General features: G+C 55.0%; 1 protein-coding gene across 15 annotated transcripts in view; it reads left to right on the forward strand.

Annotated features, from left to right (window-relative positions):
- Window positions 1-17,027, forward strand: part of Marchf8 (membrane associated ring-CH-type finger 8) — an 89,626-nt gene extending 72,599 nt beyond the window's left edge. For 5 of the 15 annotated variants that reach the window (XM_013148583.3, XM_013148585.3, XM_063233784.1 and 2 more), the window contains 6 exons: window positions 189-239; window positions 10,567-10,649; window positions 10,863-11,708; window positions 12,722-12,902; window positions 14,084-14,231; window positions 14,389-16,864. In XM_013148583.3, the coding sequence (XP_013004037.1) occupies window positions 189-239; window positions 10,567-10,649; window positions 10,863-11,708; window positions 12,722-12,902; window positions 14,084-14,231; window positions 14,389-14,693 (1,614 nt within the window). In that variant the 3' untranslated portion in view covers window positions 14,694-16,864. Of the gene's footprint in view, window positions 1-188; window positions 240-7,336; window positions 7,380-10,566; window positions 10,650-10,862; window positions 11,709-12,721; window positions 12,903-14,083; window positions 14,232-14,388 lie in introns of those variants that run through there. The other 10 variants (XM_063233786.1, XM_013148590.3, XM_005002045.4 and 7 more) reach the window with 9 other exon arrangements.
- Window positions 17,028-18,284: the final 1,257 nt, after the last annotated feature.

An 18,284-nucleotide genomic window follows, 5' to 3' on the forward strand; every position in this document is an offset into this window, starting at 1 on the left:
CTTTGCGGGAGGGGCTACTGTGCATTCTTTGTTGCTCCTTTTCCAGCATCATCATCAGCAGGGTGGTTTGCACCAGGCACATTCTAGTTGTGGGATGATCCGTCTGTAGAATCTTTGTGGTCAGTTACTTGTTTATTCCACATTTTAGTCCAAGCTCCATACTTAAAACCTTTTTGGCTTTTTTGCAGAATGAGAAGACTTTGGGACATTCCATGAGTCATTCGAGCAACATTTCTAAGGTAGAGTGCACAAATGTGTGTCTCGGGGCCTTTCTCTCCTTACACTATGCGCAGGTTTGCCTCTGTCTTCCAAAGACACAAGGTTCTCAGTTTGCTCAGTGATCTGCCCTGGGGCCATCTGAGATGGGGCAGTTATGTTTTGCTAGAAAGTCGGGGCAGTAACGTATGTGGGAAACTCCTTTTCTTCCAAGAACTCATATACTTTGTGGCAGGAGAAATCTCCCTCACAGGGGAGTCTGTCACCACAGTTAGGAATGTGTTCGACACAGAGGCAGCTGTGGTGACAGAGACGTGAAGGTGTCCAGAGGCCACTGGTCTGGGCTGGGTTCTCAGAGATCTTGTTGCCCGCACCAGGCTCTTCCTCCTGTGCCTCTCCCTTAGGGCATTACCATCCTCCTTCTTGCCAAGGGTCTCAGGAGGGAGCGGCAGGAATAGGAGTGAGGACTTGAGGGGTCCGTCAGCTGAGCAGGACACAAGCAGCCTCTCACCGCAGGGTGTGGGGGTGGCAGTGCCAGCCTCCTGGCACTGGGTATGCTCCTCCTGCAGGCCCCCCCCCCCAGGCTCCTCATGAGTCTGAATCTCCCTCCACCCTCTGTCTCTGTCACACAGCCAGCCAGGATGCAGATCCTGACAGGAAGACTTGAGCAACGTGACAGAACCTGTCCGCTTCCACATCCTGAGATAAACAACTACTGTGCACACTGTTTTAATGTACTAGCCACACAGATGTTTCACTCAGCTAGGGAGCCGTTGAAGCTGGAGATTAATCACATGTGTGGGGCTAATGCAAGGCCAGCCCAGAAAAAACAGACCAAACAAGCCATGTAAACAAGTTGTTCCAGCACCAAGAGGGCAAGGGGCCTAGGCCTGCCAAGCAATGGGGTGCTGGGCAGAGGGGCTGAAATTGACATCACCTTTCCCAGTATATAAATCAAGGTGCTACAGGGCTGAGCAGTTCCCTTCCTCCCATCAGGAGGATAAGGGCTCCACCAGACGCTAGCTTTGTCTTTTCCTTATTTTTCTCATCCTGTTGTGATCTTTAACCCAAAGAACCTCAGGAACCGCATTGGGTCACAGCAACTCAGGTCACCGTAATTAGTAAAAGAATCTAGTAAATCCCAAAGACATTTTACTGTTTGTCTGTTCTTAAGCATATGTGTAATGTTACATTTGCATCAAAAGAAAACTCGTTGGGGTGTGTGTGGCATTCTTGCAGGTCTTTTCGAACATGGTTCTCAGCTCCTGGCTCTGTGACCGTTCCCATACCACTCCTTTGAGCTCTAGGCTCTGTGGTGCATGTGTGCACATGTGTCCATTCTTCCGTCTGTCATCGGTGTCCATCCTTCCCTGGACACTCCTGCTGGGAATGCGGTGCTCTGGAACCCACTGTGGAAGCTGTTACTCTTGGGATACTGTTCAGTTTCTCCTTGCACCTCTCAGAGGAGCTGGCCGTCACTGAAACCTGGGCAGAGTGGCCAGGTGCAGATGCAGGTGCCCGGTGGGGTGCAGTTGGGCATGGACAGTAGTAGGACTTTGCTTTTCTGGAGACTGAGGAAGTTTTGAAGGAGGGCACTGTTTCAGACGGTGTCTGTTCATATGTGCAGCTAGAAGCATCATTAAAGGTGTGGAAGGAAAGTTTCTTCTTAAAGTAAAACACTGTGAACCACTGGCTTAAATGTGGGGAGGTCGTTTCCTGGTGAGGTAAGTTAGAGGAGTAATGTGGCCTTCAGTGCAGTGTGAGCCTTGGAGATGGTGTTTTCTCAGAGTCCTCTCTGTGTGAGGCAGTAAACCTGACCCTCAACTCTGTCAAGTCCTGGTGACCTTCGTGCATTGGCCCTGTCTTCAGCAGAGAGTTGGTCATTGCCAAGGGCAGAAGTGGGAGTCTTTTCTCCTTCTTTCCACATTTTCCTCACTGCTGTCTGCACCTGGACACTTCCTGTGCTCTCCGAGGAGTGGCCTAGGCCCAGGAACTCGCCAGGAGCCACCGCCTGGTGTTTGGTGCCCCAGGTTGTTGATGAGAGTGGCGCTGTATTAAGCGGCCAGGGAGATGTGGTGGCCTAGGGGAGTGGCAAGGCCTTGTGCAAGATGACTCTAGTTCTTCCTTCTGCATTTGTCACATGCACCTGTGGTGCTGACGTTTAGTAGCCAATGCTCCACACCTACATGAGCAGAGCAAAGATCACAGAAAGAGGTCAGAGCAGTGCGCCCGCATCTGCCCATCCTGCTTGGCTCCTCCATTGGGGCTCAACACCTGGGGCCTCTGCCTGTTGCCTGTCACTGGCCTGAAGTTTCCTGAAGTGGAGAAGAGGGAACAGTGAGCCTCTGTCTGCCCTCAGTGTCCAGTGTGTGTGCGTGCCTGTGTGTGTGTATGTGTATGTGTAACCCCCACTGGCCTTGAGGTCCAGGCTGCTCTCAGATGAGGTAACAGGCTGGATGGGTGAATGTTGGGGCAGTAGGTGTGTGGGGCCCGCCTGTCATTGAAGTGAGGCCCTGCAGTCAGTCCCTCTAGAGTGCTATTGGGAAAGTGTGTGACATGTTTACACTGCTGTGCTGCAGTCTGCCACTGCTGATCCTTAGAGCACTGATGTTACTGGGTGTCATTGAGCCTCAGGCCAGCTTCTCATGGGATTTGCCACTTCCTAACCCCAGCGGTCCCCAGTCACGGCTACTAATGTATTCTCAGCACTGCCATCCAGGGTTTGACACTGCCACCTTCACCCCATGTCAGCTCCGCAGACACAGAGCCAGGTCTCATCCCCCTGAGCCCCTCGCAGGGGAGACTGCAGTCCCTGCATTTGCAGTGAGAGCTTGTGGGGTGCTGAGCTACACACTTTATGCCAGTACCCCTGGGAGAGCAGCTTCCTAGGAAGTTGAGAAATGTTCTCTTTCCCATCCTCAGTGTCCACTGTGCCGGCAGGCTGCCCAGCTTCCTGCCTGGACTTTGGCCTCTGGCTGACCACCCTGATCTGCAGAACCCCATTTAGACCTCCTTCTTCCCCAGTAACCTGCAAGCCACACCTGCCCTTTCCTTTGCCCTATGCCTTCCCCTAACACCCTCATCCAGCAAGAGGCTCCTTCCTGTGTCTCCCCAGGGCTTGGGCTCCTCCCTGTAATCTAATGGTATGACCTTCGTTTCTCTTTATAGCACTTAACATTCTATGATAATACCGAAGCTGGTGTAGACAAATCAAAAGCTTTCTTATGGAGCGGAATTGTCTCTGGGGAAAAGAGCTGTTCTGCTGAGTGTGGTGAGAAGCTGCCTGGGCTCGAGTGGCCCAGCGACATGCTTGGGGCATGCTTAGGTATGGCCTGTGGGGGGCTGGGCTGGGAACTCGGCCCCACCTACCTTTACCCACCCTCAGCCATGCAGTTCCTGTGGGAAGAACTCAGAATTTTATGTTATTGTATAATGTGTAAATACACGTGTGGTTAGTTCTCTTTGTTTAAATTTTTATGTTTAGGTTTGTATAACTAGTGAATATATTCCTCGTGGGGTGTTGTCATCTGGGTCCTTTTTACTTCTCCCTTTTTGCTTCCCCTCTCTCCCATCTCCCCGCTCCCCTCATTCCTTTCCCATCTCCACAGATTGCATCTCCAAATTAAGACACAGCTTTTACAAAACCTTTCCTCTGGCAGTTACCTAAGCTCAGCCCTGTCCTGATGCTGCCCTATGCCCAGAGCTCCTGGGGAGAGGGCACGTGGGGGCTGGGGGCAGGCACTTCACAGTGTCAGGTGCAGCAGGGTAGTGAGTGTGAGTGGGGGTGAGGCAGTTACCTGTTCAGGTGCTGTGTCCGGTGCCCCCTGGCTTGGCATCACCCACAGCAAGACATGGCCTCAGTGTGGCATGCAGGCAGGGTGGTTCTCCTGACCTTATGAGGGTCATTCATGTGCGAGTTTGTCCAGTGTACGACTAAGCTGGATGTGGTGCTTCAGACATTGAGCTGATTGGAGGAGATGGGATGGGAAGATGCAGACTGGCTGAGGTGTGAGTACCTGGATCCCAGGCAGAAGGGCCACCGGAGATGGTGGAGCAAGATGGTAGTAGGGAGAAGGGAGATGCAGTCACAGTAAAGTCCAGGGGCTGTCCTGGTCCCCACTGGCAACTCTGAGCTGTCATTTCCTGCAGAATCCAGTACCCCAGGATGTTGGAGAGTGTTAAAGCTGAATACACATGGAGGGCTCTGGTGTGGCCCCCGCATGATTCAACTGAGCAAGAGGAGACACCTGGGGCAAGATAGGGCCCAGCTGAGGCCCCCTGGAGACTTTCTGGGGCTAGTGCTACTTAATTAGCATCATCTGTTGCTCCAGGGGTCCTTGAACCCCTCCCAAGATCCTGTTCAGGTTTCCTCTATTGTCCATTCAATGCCTTGCTTATTTTGATTAAATATAGGCTGCCTAGCGGTGGTAGGGCAGCTAGCAGAATTACGAGCTCTGCTGAGGATTTCACTCCTGCAGCCCTGAAGACCATGCTGTGTGTCTCATTCCTTTGGGCCTTCTCTGTGCACCCGCTTGGGGGCTGGGGCTCTAGGTACAGACCCCAACACCAGGGAACAGTGACAGTGAAGGCCCCAGACTATCAGAGGCCTCTCTTGTCATGCCTGAGACTCAGGTCTGCTGGCTGAAGCTGTCCCAGAGCATTTGGCCTGAGGTCATTTGGGGACCTTGCAATTCCTGGAGGACACTGAAAACATGCACCCTCACTTCCACTGCCTTGGGCCTGGTGGTGGCCAGTGGCTGATGGAGGAGGCCTGTGGGGCCCAATGGCTGCCAGCCCAGGTGTTCTCTTCCTCTAGCCCTGGAAACAGACCTGGTTCAGGATCACAGGGTCCGGAGGCTGGGCAGGCGCTCCCTAGTGTGACAGTGGCCATCGTGGCCACCCCCATGGCATTATCAGAGCCATTATCCTAGGCTGACCTAGGCATGCAGACCTAGGTCTGCATGCCTAGGTCAGGAGCTGCTTGGGTGCAACCAGATTGGCCGTGCCGAAGGAGCTAGTAACTTCTGTCTTGCTCTTTTGCCTGGCAGGCAGAGACACACTGCTCTGTGCCTTGAATATTTCACAGTTTTTGCTGGTGTGAGGCCTGAGTGAGACTGCAGAACCTGCCTAGGGTTGTTCTGCTTGTTGCCTTCAGAACCGCATGAGGTCAAGGCCGAGGTTTGCTCTCTGCTTCTGACTCCTGGTGGGCCAGACCCAGGCATCATGCGGCTCACACATAAGCAGGGTGTGTGTTTCTTCATACTGAGACCAAGATTCCGAAGAGAGAAGACTGGGCTTCTTGGCATAGCGGTGAGGGGAGTGAGCCAGAGGCCGGCTAGGCTGGGGTGGGAACAGCTTATTCCTGTTGTGTGTCAGCCACGTGGCCTTGCTTGCGTTCCCACCTCCTCGGGTTTTATTTGGTCTGCAGAGCAGGCCTGTATCCGTCACCCAGCTCTTAAATTATTAAAATGCTAGGTGGCTTGCTGGGTGACGTAGTTACAGAGCACATTGAGGAATTCAGGGTCAAAAGCCAGTGCTTCACCAGACTCTAAGCGGAGCCTTCCTGGCAGTGAAGCTGTGTTTCAATTCCACTTGAACAGTTACACATTGAAAAGGGACATTACAGTAAGAAACGATCCTTTACAGTGGGAACTCCCGGAAAGGTCTGGGACTTTTCCCTGCTTACACCTCAAGTTTCTGGAGTACAAAGTGACACCATCTCTGCTCAGAAATTGTTTCCTTATGTGTTATTTATTGAAAATACAGTTTCTGCAAGGTTCCCCAGTAGCGTGGAGCCCTGCTTGGGAAAGTCCTTCTGGCTACCGCACAGAATCTCTGGTCTGGCATGCTGTGACTGGCCCTTCATTGTGCCTAAGATATATTGCTATTCATGTAATTCCAGATCTCTAAAAGCCACAAAAGAAAAGAATTGACTGTTAGTGCTACTTGCTAAAATGCTAATGAGCTCATTTATAATGGAAATCCTTGGGGCCTTCCCAGTAGGTATTGTGCATTCTCCTGCATGAATCCTGTATTGTGCCTGGTTGGGCCTCTAATGGTCAGCGTAATTAATTGCCTTTGTGGATGCCAGTCCTTGGCACAGCCCTGCAGCAAGAGTCAACATGTATCTATCAGCACAGCCACAGAATGGCCTCTCCTTTTCTTGTCGCTCAGTTTTGGAGTTGGGTACAATTGGCTGTTTCTTTGTAGACATTAGGCTCTCATAATAGAGGTTTCTTTTGGACAGAGTGCCTTCTGTCTGAGCAGAGAGCATGCTGAAATGTCACCTCAGACGTGGGTTCCTGTGTCGGATACCAGACGAGCTCATTCTCTGCTGGTGCTGGGCAGGCGCAGGTCTCTGACCTCAGCTGGTTTGGGGACAGTGACCAGTAGCAACCTCCTGAGCAGGAAGGCGGTCTGGTGAGCAGGGTTTCTAATGTGGGCTGCTGAGATGTCCTGTCCTGTGACCTGGCACCTGGCATCACTCTGTGATGGTGTTTGGTTTATGGCACAATGGACTTTGGACTAGGGAGGTCGTCTGGGATCACATGAAGGCCTAGAGCAGAGAATCTTCTCTGGCTGGTGGCAGAAAGGGAAGGGAGAGGGATTAGGGCACAAGCAGCCTGCGGTGGGTGGGGTGGTACCTAAGGTGTGGCCAGCTCACAGCTACCAGGAGCATGGTGGCCTCTGCTCCGAAGCTGCAGTGCCGACATCCTTCCAGCAGAGGGCGACCCTGAGCAGAGAAGCCGGTCGGGATGCCTGACTCCTGGCCCCTGGCCCCTGGCCCCTGTGCTGGGGTTGGTGTGTGTAGCTTTTTTTTTTTTTTTTCGTCTTTTTTGAGACAAGGTCTCGCTATGCAGTTCAGGCTGGCCTTGAACTCACTTTGTAGCCCAGGCTGGTCTCGAACTTGCAAGGATCCTCCTACCTCAGCTTTCTGAGTGCTGGGATTACAGGCGTGAGCCACCATTGCCCGGCTGGTGTGTGTGGTTTTATGTCACTAAGTTTGTGTGAGTTGTGACACAGCACAGAAACCCCAGGCAAGTGGCAGATGCTGCTCACGCAGAGAGGACACCACCATCTCCTGCTGCTGCGGCTGTGATGCTTTGTGTTTCCCTTGTAGAATGACTCAGCGGTGACTTGGCTTGCTGTGACCATGATCCATGGTAAGACAAAGTTTTCGTTGAAACCTAGCTCGTTGACACACAGTTAAAAGACCCAGCTCCCTCTGAAGATTTCATCCTTGTATCACACACACTCTGGCCACTTCTGCTCTACTGGCCTCTCTTTTGTTTCTTAAAATGTAGGTCTGGACTCAGGAGACTGGTTCCCCTATCTGCTGACTCAGAGCTGGATAGTTGCTGCAGTTGTTGGTGCTTCTAGAGGGGGGATCCCCACTGCCCACCCAGTGCTGGAGATTGAAACCGTGGCCTTGATGCTGAGCTGCATCCCCAGTCTATTTTGAGATGTATTTTTGAGATGTGGTCTTGATAAGTTGCTGAGTTCAAACTTGTGATCATTCCACCTCAGCCTCCCAGAGTGCTAGGATTGCAGGCTTGCCTCATGCTTTATTTTTTAAACTACTGGCCATCTGCTGTCCTTTACATGAGTGTCCGTGTTGTAGAAAGTACTGCTGGGCTCAGGCGGTGGCATGGCACTTCCTGGGGTCTCCAAGGAGAGTCAGCGCCCCTCCGCCGGGCTCCTGGGCTCCTGTGGTTTGTCCAAGCATGCTGGCCAGGTGGCTCACCCTGTGTCTGTTTCTAGGAGCAGTGAGGGGCCTCTCTCCTCTATGTGGGCAGCCTGCTTCTTCATCCTGCAGATGCAGCCGCTTGCCTCACCAGCTGCAGGGGCGACGCTAGCCAGGGCTGTGTGGCCCCCTTGGTGTGGGTGAAGAGGGATTTCTAAAACAGTGAGCGTACCTGTGATTGCCAGGTGCTTGCCGGCGCCTGGAGATCTTGCAGAATGCAAGCCTTCGTGTTGGCCCACACTGCTGCCATTGTCAGGATTACTTTGTCTGCTTTCTTGGATAATGATGGTATCTCCTTGTGGTTAGTCGATCTGCTTTCCCCATCTCTTCACGCTGGGACAGCCTTGGGTAGATCCTTCCCATTTCCTCTGTTAGAGTGTCAGCTCCACATCTGGAACCCCAGTCCCACTGGCCCGCACCTTGGGAGGCCCTGTCTCTGCTGGTGGGACTCACACATGAGCGACTTGGGCGCAGGGCCTGAGATGCTGCCAGGGTTTCCAGTGTCACGGTAGGGGCAGAGGAGGAGGTGGTGAAGAGAGGGAGTTTTCTGCCACCCACTGGGAACTATCATTAAGGCTGAGAGTCCTGTGGCCACTCCCAGGGCTGCAGCCCCCTACCCCAGAGAGCAGGGTGCAGCATCCTCCAGGGTGTGTGGGAAACCATGGGAAAGCCCCTGGAGTCTCCCAAGCAGCCACATGGATTTCTGGTGGTGTTTCAATTTCTGAGAACTCCTGGGGTGAGATGGGGCTTGGACAGTACCCAGGGCCTTGTGACAGAATTCATTGCATGTTAAGAAGGTGGGATTTTCACAGGTTTTTGGCTGAGAGAATGCTTTCCATCTCCTTCACCCACCATGACTGGAAGTTATCCTTTGGGAGCCAGCAGGAGGCCCGGAACAGCTTTCTAGACACCCTCAGGTTTTCCCATGAGGAACAGACATCCACCTGCTGCTGCCAGGTCTGGGTCTGCTGTGATCCCCTGGGCAGTTTGGTGCTCAGTGTCAGCTGTAGTGGCACGGGCCTCGAGCTTTGCTGTTTGTGCCTTGCAAGGCTGGCTGGGAGATGTAGGCTTCCCTTTCCTGTGGGTCAGGCTGTCTCTGGGGTCTTCTAGGTAGGCAGTGTCACTGCTACACAGGGAGGGACAAAGGCAAACAAGACTAGACGCGCCTTCCTTCCAGCCTGCCTGTGGACAGGCCGAGACAGCCTCTTCATTTCTGCCACTGTGCCCTGGAGGCAGACTGTAGGTTCCTTCGTGGTCATTGTGAAGAGAGCAGGAAATTGATGCAGGCCTTTAGCATCAGGATGTGTTGGGGCGGCAGAGAGGCAGGTCCCTGGGGTGCTCCCTGCTCTCCGCCTCCCTGCAGGTGTCGTCAGGAAAGCCCCATAGCAGGAGGCCTGGTGTTGTGCTCAAGGTGCGTGGGTGGAGCCAGGCAGAGAGGGATGGCCTGCAGCCGGTTATGCGGGACACAGGCTCTACCACAGCAGCCTGCCCATGTGGTCCTGGGGTGCCTCTTCTGTGTGTCTCAGAGGTACTGATGGAGAGGGACCGATAATTGCAGAGTACCCAGAGAGGCGGGCGACTGGGCCAGGCAGCAGGGATGGGGGAAGTAAGCCTCATGGCGCGCTCTGTCGGGGCAGGGGGAAAAGTGTGAAGACCCCATGTACGGCAGCACACCTGTAAGATTTCTGAAGTGGCAGGAAAAGTGCCGTCACCCCGTGCAGTCGTTCAGTTCATCGCAAGTGTGTAGTGAGCGGTATCAGCCTCTGCTCTCGGGGTCCTCCCAGAGCACGGTGCAGGCAGCTGTGGTTTCAGAGGTGCTCCCGTTGACCCCTGCACAGGTGGCTGCAGAGCTCTACTGGGTTACTCGGGTAGCAGCTCCGTGCTGCTCCCAGCCCCTGCGTCCTGTAACCCATGTGTGTCACCTCAGCAAGGGCACACGTGACATATGACCTAAGGAGAGAGTGAGGCCCCGGAGCCCTGCCTCCCCCAGTGGCCTGGACACCTGGGCCTGTATACAGGTCCCATCCTGCCTAGCTTCTGCGTGGTCACTGTGGTGTCCTCTTCATCCAGATCTGCTATTTCTGGTTTGTTCACCATCCCTCTAAGGTCCATGCTGTCCTGTAGGCTCTTTCTCCATGTTCCAAATTTAAATTTAATACTTTTCTTAATTCATAATCTCAAGGTTAGAGCTCTTGGGACCTTCTTTCACTCAGCCTTTCTGGGCCAGGGTTGAGTGTGGCTCGGTGCCCTGTGGTGCAGGAAAGGAGCTCTGACTCTGGAAGATTTTTATAAGCCTGGGGTGGGGGCACATGCAGACCAGGAATGGGGAGGCGAGTGCCAGCAGACACAGGCTGTGCAGCCCCTGAACGGGCCTGTTCCTGTGACTTCATACAGACCTAGAGGCCTTGGGTGCTTAAGAAATCGCCCTGCAGCCGCAGGAGCCCAGAGTGATTCTTGTGACGCTGGTGTTACCAGATCAGGAGCCAGGGTTGGTCCCTGAGACTGGAAGGACCCCAGTGCGCACTCCTCCACACGGGGCAGGGGGTCGAAGGTGTTGGGCAGCTACCCCTGCTCCTCCTGGATACTGACTGGCTATGTCATTGCAGGCTGGGAGTCTTCCGTCCTCCTCGGCTCCGGTGTCCGCCTTCTCTCACACATCTATCACGCCATCTAACCAGGACATCTGCAGGTAACACTCGGCTCCCACGCCACCGTGATCCTTGCAGTCCCACATCAGCCCTGTGTCCCTCAGACTCTCAGTTGCCCTGTACCCAGGTTCTGCCCGGTCCATTGTGTGTGCTGTTTGCTCAGTGCCTCATGCAGGCCTCACGCTGCCATCACTGTGGTGTCTGCTCTCTGAAACGGTCTCACTCTCTGCTTTGTCCCACTGTTCCGCATGCAGTTCCAGCACAGTGTTCTCTGAATTTTGTTACCACAGTACCGTGCAGTCTGCTGTTGTCTTGAAAGCTCCTCCTTGCCAGAGTTCTCTGACACCAGGGCTCACCGTGACAGTTGTCTGTAAAGACACACTGCAGGCGCCTGAGGGAAACCCCTCAGGTCCAGAATGGGCCGAGGCCTGGAAGCCTGCCAAGAGCACCAGGAGTGGCAGAGCCCTGAAGTTCTCCAAGTCCCTGAGCGACGTAGGGGCCAAGGCCCAGGACGGCCTGGAGAGCACCTGCTTCGTGGAGAGAACCTGCTCGGAAGGGAAGCTGGCTCTCCCCCCAGGGCCCAATCTCAGGACCAGCGGGCTCTTCCCCCAGGGGCAGACAGTGCTGACCCGCGCTCCTCCCGTGCATTCCAAATACGCATGCATCGCATCCCTCGCTGCTCCCCAGGCAGCTGCCTGGGAGGTGGGTGCCTGTAGGAGGGGTGACCACGTTCCCCTCTGGGAGGAGAAGGCGGAAGGCGAGGCCACATCCAGGAGCCGGCGTCTGCTCCGTTACCTGCTTTCGCTGTCGCGTGGCTCGAGCACCAGCAGTTTGCACCGCTTCCATGAGCTGGAAGCCCACGCTGCCCATCCGCACACCACCCCCTCCTCCAGCGGGCGGGCAGGGAGCACGGGCTTCTGCTCAGATGAGATGGGTGATGACGACGTCTTTGAAGACAGTGTGTCTGCCAGGCTGAAGAGCGCAGTGCTGCGGGCTCCCCTCTGCTCTGTGGAGAAGGACAGTGACCTGGATTGCCCCTCTCCCCTGTCTGAAAAGCGGCCCCCAGCATCCCCTGTGTCCCCCTCCGGGGATGCCTGCAGGTTGGTGTGTGGGGACCGCGTCCAGCCGGCCCTGCTCGAACCGCTGCCTCCCTGGCTTTAATATGTGAAGTTTCTGGAAAGCAGAATGTGAGATGGCCTTGCTGGCGGGGGCTCATTGTCTTCTCCGGGAGGCGGAGCACTGTTGCCTTTTAGAAAGACAGTTTTAAATGAGGAAGAAGCTACACATATTAAAGACCATGATGACTCATTCCATCTGAAAATGTATAGACTTTGTATAAAGATAGGAAGAAAAAGAGCATCTCTGGCCTTGCTGCCTGCTGGTCCATCGCAAGCATGTGCTGCCCCCAGCTCTTTCTGCTTCCTGCCTCCATCCACAGGGGTGGAGGGCTTCTCTCCAGTAGCTCCTTCTGCTCTTGACCCTCACGGCGCCACCCCATCCTCCCACTTAGCACCTTGTGTGGCTCCTGCCTGCTAATTCTCGTGCTCCCTCTGTGGTGGCAGCTGTGTCATTGCTCACATATATGGCCTCTGTTCCAAGCAGAGGCATTCCTAACCTGTCCCTGCTGCAGGAGGAAAACATGTTCTCCGAAGCCCGTCTCAGGTCCAAGTGGCATCTGCTGCCCATTTGGTGCCTCTGCAACACCTGGGGTGGCGAGTTCGGGGTGGAGGTGCTGTGACTGCAGCCACCCTGAGGGGGCAGGAAGGCTGGCGTGCCGTGGGTGTGGGCAGGCTGCATGGGAAGCATGTGTTGTCACTGAATCGCCGTGGGTTTGGCTGTGATGCCTGATGACAACTTCATTGCCTGGGGAGGTGTTCCGTGTTGCCATCTGTCACATCGCATCCTCCCTCCCGTGTTGCCGCTGGCCTTCTGACTCCGTGTCAGTGCGATGCGCTGGATGCTTTAGTTTCTAGTGGCTGTTTTCACGCGTGTTTGTGTTTCTGAGTCCACAGTCACTCCTGCGCTATTTCTGAGTGTTCTTCGGGGCCTGGCCTCTGGGTGTGCCCCCTCCTCAGCACGTCGTTCCTGCTGTGACAGTTTTCCCTCCCCCCAGGATCTGCCACTGCGAGGGCGATGACGAGAGCCCTCTGATCACACCATGCCACTGCACGGGCAGCCTGCACTTCGTGCACCAGTCCTGTCTGCAGCAGTGGATCAAGAGCTCTGATGCACGCTGCTGTGAGCTGTGCAAGTACGAGTTCGTCATGGAGACACGGCTGAAGCCACTGCGCAAGGTATCTCGGGCTGCCCATTCCTGGTGGTCCCCCCCCCCCCCCGTGACTGTGAAAGTCCTGCTGCCCTCGCCAGGACTGATCCTCTCCCTGCAGTGCTCAGCCTGGCACAGCATGTGTGTTCATCTAGTTCGGAACAAGAATTTTCTGGGGTGGGGGCTCTGCTAATACATCTTTCTGTAGGCCCAGCGTGGCCACAGTGGAAACACTGAAAGGCCGTCCTGTCTCAGAGCTTTAGTAACTGCTTGCTGGGACTCCCGGGATGGCAAGGCCGGTAGCATCTGCTGGGTCAGTGTGGGTGACTGGGGCCTGCAGAGCAGGAAGCGATCTTCTTAAACCTCTGCAGGGTGAGGCAGACATACTGGGCTTTGGGTAACTCTGGAAGGAGTTTGGGCCTCGCAGGCAAAGTGAAGGAGTTGGAGAAGGTGGGGCATCTGGAGAAGAGCTTCTACCATCCATATATCAGGGTGAGGCCCTGGCTGGGGGTCCTGGGCAGGAGCCGGAAGCAGGACAGCCTGTGTCTCAGGAGGGAGCCAGGAAACATGCCCAGGTCAGCCCCCAGGAAGCAGTCAGTAGCTGGAGGACATGGGCACAGGCCAAAGGCTTGCCTCAGCAGAGACCTGGAATGTATCAGGTACCTGCTGTAGACTGGCTTGTCAGGCAAACAGTCCAGCACAGTGCAGGTAAACTGAGGCACTATCATCAGCTCACCTGTACAGAACACCTGGCCAGGTGTTGTGGCCAGTGTCGGCCAGGGGTTGGCAGAGGGCACATACTGTGCTCTCTGCATTTTATGTGTTTTCTTGTGGCTGGGAAACAGCTATTGATAAAGAAACTCCACTAGCTGGAGTCAGAAATGGCTCCTTGGAGAGGGGGCTGCACTGGGAACTTGGCCTGGACCAGCAGGGGCCTCTGCCCCTTGCCCCAGCCACTGGGTGTGCCTGGGAGACCTGAAATGCAGGTTCCGCCCAGGGCTGAGATCAGCAGGAGCAGATGCGCTGCCTGCTGGCCCAGCGTCCCAAACACCCCAGCCCCCAGGCCTTGGTTGTGCTTGGCCCAGCTGCAGCAAGTGGTTTGCAAGGGCAGCTCTGGGGTGGGGGCAGTTGCCACCTGTAGCCCCCTTCCTCCCCCAGTTAGCCCTGCACTCAGTGCCCTGGGCTTATGTTCGTGCGTCCCCTTTCCAGTGGGAGAAGCTGCAGATGTCGAACAGTGAGCGCAGGAAGATCATGTGTTCCGTGACCTTCCACATCATCGCCATCACCTGCGTGGTCTGGTCCCTGTACGTGCTCATCGACCGCACCGCTGAGGAGATCAAGCAGGGGCAGGCAACAGGTAGGTGCTTGGGGAATGTCATGGGGAGCGGGAAAGGGTCAGAAAGGCCATCAGAGGACTGGGATCCCTCGCAGTGGGCAGGGCTGCGGTCACTGAGCATGCATGGTCTGCTGTGTTCCTTTCCATCCTCAATGGCTGATGGGGTCTCTCCCTTCAGGCATCCTGGAGTGGCCCTTTTGGACTAAGTTGGTGGTCGTGGCCATTGGCTTCACTGGAGGACTCCTTTTTATGTACGTTCAGTGCAAAGTCTACCTGCAACTTTGGAAGAGGCTCAAGGCTTACAATAGAGTGATCTACGTTCAGAACTGCCCAGAAACAAGCAAAAAGAATATTTTTGAAAAATCTGCACTAACAGAGCCCAGCTTTGGAAATAAAGACAGACACGGACTCTGTCGTTCCGACACAAACTCCTCCTCTTGCACAGAGCCCGAGGACACCGGGGCGGAGATCATCCATGTCTGATGGGTTCCCAGACGCCTGTGGGGTGCCGCGGGATGTTGTTCACTGCCAATTGTGTACCTTTCTCCTGCCCTGTAATAGCAGAGTCAGGCAGGCGATGAGCTTGCGGGCCTCTTTGTGAACTCTCCTTGGCGATCTGAAGCCGTCCTGTGACCAGCGTGTCAGGGTCCCTTCTGCCAGGCTGCTCTGGGGGTAGGGAAGGGGGAGGCCCTGGTGGCCACCGTGGGAGGCTGAGCTCTGCTCCCGGTCTCCACAGGGTGAAGAACGAAATGCCAAATCTAAGGGTCGAACGGGAGCAGGCTGCAGGAGGGGCCAGCCTCGCCCCGCTCCAGCTGCCCCGAGCCTGCAGCGCCTGATTCCCTGAACAAGCAGCACTTTACAGAAGAGTTTATTTTTTAATACATGCCCAATGGAATTGACACTTAGGAGGCATCACATTTAGAAATCTCCCTTCACCACTCTAGTTCTCTCTGGCATCTGGAAGTAAATCTGAAACCCTCTTTGCCTTATTTATTGTAAGAATCGGGGCCTCCTTTCTGTGGGACGTGACTGGTAGCAATAGTGGTAGCCAGTGGCAGTGACCAGGTTCCTGTACCCTGGAGTCACCGTCTCCAGGGCTGCCTGTGTTTCCTCTAGGTCAGGACTGAAAAAAGAGGGCTTTGGATATCAAAATGGGAGAAGTGAGGACTTTGATATGACTGAGTGTTTAAAAATCATGTCCTGTACAGAGACAGAGGTCTCCAGGTGTGGCTGGCTTTCTGGAGTGCTCCTGGTACCTGGCCCCCGTGGCACTGTAGGGGTGCTGTGGGGCCCAGAGGGGACAACAGACTGTCCGGGTCACTGTGTCACCATCTCTGCCCACCCACATGGCCTTAAGGGATTGGATAGACAGGGTCCTCCAGGGCCTAAGCCTGGTCAGCCCTTGTCATCAGGAGCTTTCCAGTACCATTGATGATACAGAACCAAACTCACCACCTCAGATGGCCTTGTCCCTTGAAAATGCCTGTGTAAAATTCTGTTCTCAAAGCCCAGTGTCACAGTCCTAGGCAAACGGTGACCCTGGGAGGCAGCCAGGAGCCTGCAATGCAAGTGGGGGGGGGGCCCACGGTATGCTCAATGGGCCACAGCCACAGTCCGTGCCGTGTATGTACAGCCCCTGCCAGGGCCCTCACAGGCAGGATGGCTCACAGCCCCAGGCGGGACCCTGCAGGTTGAGCTGCCCCTCTACCCTGCAGGTACCAACCACAGGTCCCCCGGGACGCCTGCCCTCTGCTCCCTGGCTGCATCCCGCTGTACCTGAAGTGCAATTACCACGTCCCTGTTCAGCCCAGGGACACCTGGCAGCTACAGCTGCCCACTCAGGGGGGTGAGCCCACCAGCTCTGCCCAGACCCCCAGGAACTGCCCCATGAGGCCTGACCCTGGGCACCTACCTGCCCTGCCACCCATCCAGTGGGGGACTTTGTTAGCCCCTCCCCCTGGATCCCCATCCCAAGACTTGGGTGGAAAAGAGTGTGTGCACTGGGGGGTCTGGTACCCCAATAGCAAGGGTGCACTTGGCCTTGCCAAGCTGGAAGCCTTCATCCTGGTCAGGAAGGCTGGCACCCTCTCTCCAGCCACTCTGCAGATAGGGGTCCCACATCCTCCCCCGTCCCCAGGGCCTGGGCTACCCCTTGCCTTTCCCTTCCTATGGGTCCTGACTGCAAAGCCCTCAGCTCTGCGCATGCCCTGGAGGTGCTGGGGGGTGGGTGTTTGTCCCAGGTCTCACCTCGTCTCTACCTGGCTTCAGTAGAGGATGGCGTTTGCCCGAGCCACACAGAATCTTGGGCTCAGGCGGTCGCAGGGCCAGGGTGGCCCTGCTGGCCCTCTCTGTGACTCAGCACTGCAGCCCCACAGCACTGGCAGTCTTCTGACTTCACTCTTGGGTCCAAGCCTGTGAGGCACCCTGCCTGGTGGTGTGGACTGCTGGGCACAGACACGGGCTGCTGTCCTCCCTTGAAATCTGATTTCTAATATGCAACTGCCCCTCCATTGCCAGGAAGCACCCAGACGCAGGGAGATAGAAGCATTTCTCTCTTGAAAGTAATCCTTCAAGGTGCACAGCCGATCTGTTCGTATTTAGAGGCAATGTTTATAAAAAGCTGATTGTTAATAAAAACCAGATTTACACTGGCATGTGTGGTGTATTTTCTAAAAGGCACTTCAAGTGTGGAATTTTTCTTAGGAAATTTCTAGCAGTCTAAATGTTTAGTTTTATATCCTTTGTGTACTTTCAGTGGCACCACGGGAGTAAACCTCTGTGCAGCTCGCTGCAGCAATAAAGCCTTTCTTCAGCACAGAGTTTGCTCTGGGCGTTTCACTTGGTCAGGTTCCGCCTGCCCAGACAGGAGCCGTGTCCTCAGCCTGCGTCTCAGGCTCGGTTTCTTGGGTCTGGGAGGATACAGTGGGGGTGTGAGTGTGGGTGCTGTCGTGACTCCCGGCTCTGTGTCTGTGCCATATGCGTGGTCCATGCCCAGTAGAGAGGATGGGAACGGCTGCTCTCCTCTGCCAGTTCCTGGCCCTCGCAGCTTCCCTGGGGCATGGCAGTGCCTTGGTGTTTGAGCCGCTGTGTTGAGAGCTGGTCCCACTGCCCTGCTGCTTTCAGGCTGGTCGTGTGCGAGCGAGACTGGGAGGCTGCTCTGGAGCTGTGGCCACTGCCAGGTCCCCTGTGAAGGGCTGAGTCTCTCCAGGAAGGGCAAGTGGGACTGGCACCCCAGTCCTGTGAGTATGTGGCAGTGTTTTGAGGGCCTGACCGAGGACTTTGGTTGAAGAGATACCAGGTCGCCTCCTGCCTAGAACCAGCTGGGTGATGGGTCCAGCGCTGGCTCGTCTGTCCTGAGCTGCCCAGTGAGCACGTGTGGATGCCCATCGTCTCCTGCTGATTTCCTGTCCCCTGGCAAAGATGGGGAGGGAGTCAAGGCAATTGTGTGGGCCACAAAGCCTACAGCGTTTTCTGTGTGGTCCTTGCTAGGAGATGTCTGCCCAGTGCCATGGTTTGATGGGGATCAAGCCCCCCCATCCCCGCCAAGGCCGTGAGTCCAGCATGGTTTTCAGGGGGTGCTGCTGGGAGATGCTGCCCCTCGCAGGATGGGGCTGGAGGGCAGCCACTGGGGTGTCCCACTGGATCTTGGACCTGATCTTTTCCTTTTGTTCTGCTCCTGTCCTAGATACCCTCCTGTGTTACCATCTCAGAAATTTTAGTTTTCTGTTTTACTTTTAGGTCCACGATGCATGCTGAGTTGGCGTGTGTTGAGTGTTTGTGTGCATCTATGTCTTCATTGCTGGAACGCAGCACATTAACCTCACAGCCTGCAATCTTGCTGCTATAATTGCTTGTGAGTTTTAGTAAATGCGCTGCCCAAACACACAGTTTTAACAGGGTTTTTGTTTTTTGACATTTCTTCTCATGTATATTTTTATTTCCTTTTCTTGTCATTGACTTAGGTAGGACTTTGTCAGTACCTTACTAGGAATATTCTTAAACACAAAACACTGTTTTAAGTAACAGTCTAATGAAAACACACATACCCTGTGCTCTCCAATTAACACTTTCCTC

This window comes from Cavia porcellus, unplaced genomic scaffold, assembly GCF_034190915.1.
Source record: "Cavia porcellus strain 051 isolate PalLab524CR breed Dunkin Hartley unplaced genomic scaffold, mCavPor4.1 scaffold_23, whole genome shotgun sequence".
In the NCBI taxonomy this organism is placed as follows: Eukaryota; Metazoa; Chordata; class Mammalia; order Rodentia; family Caviidae; genus Cavia; species Cavia porcellus.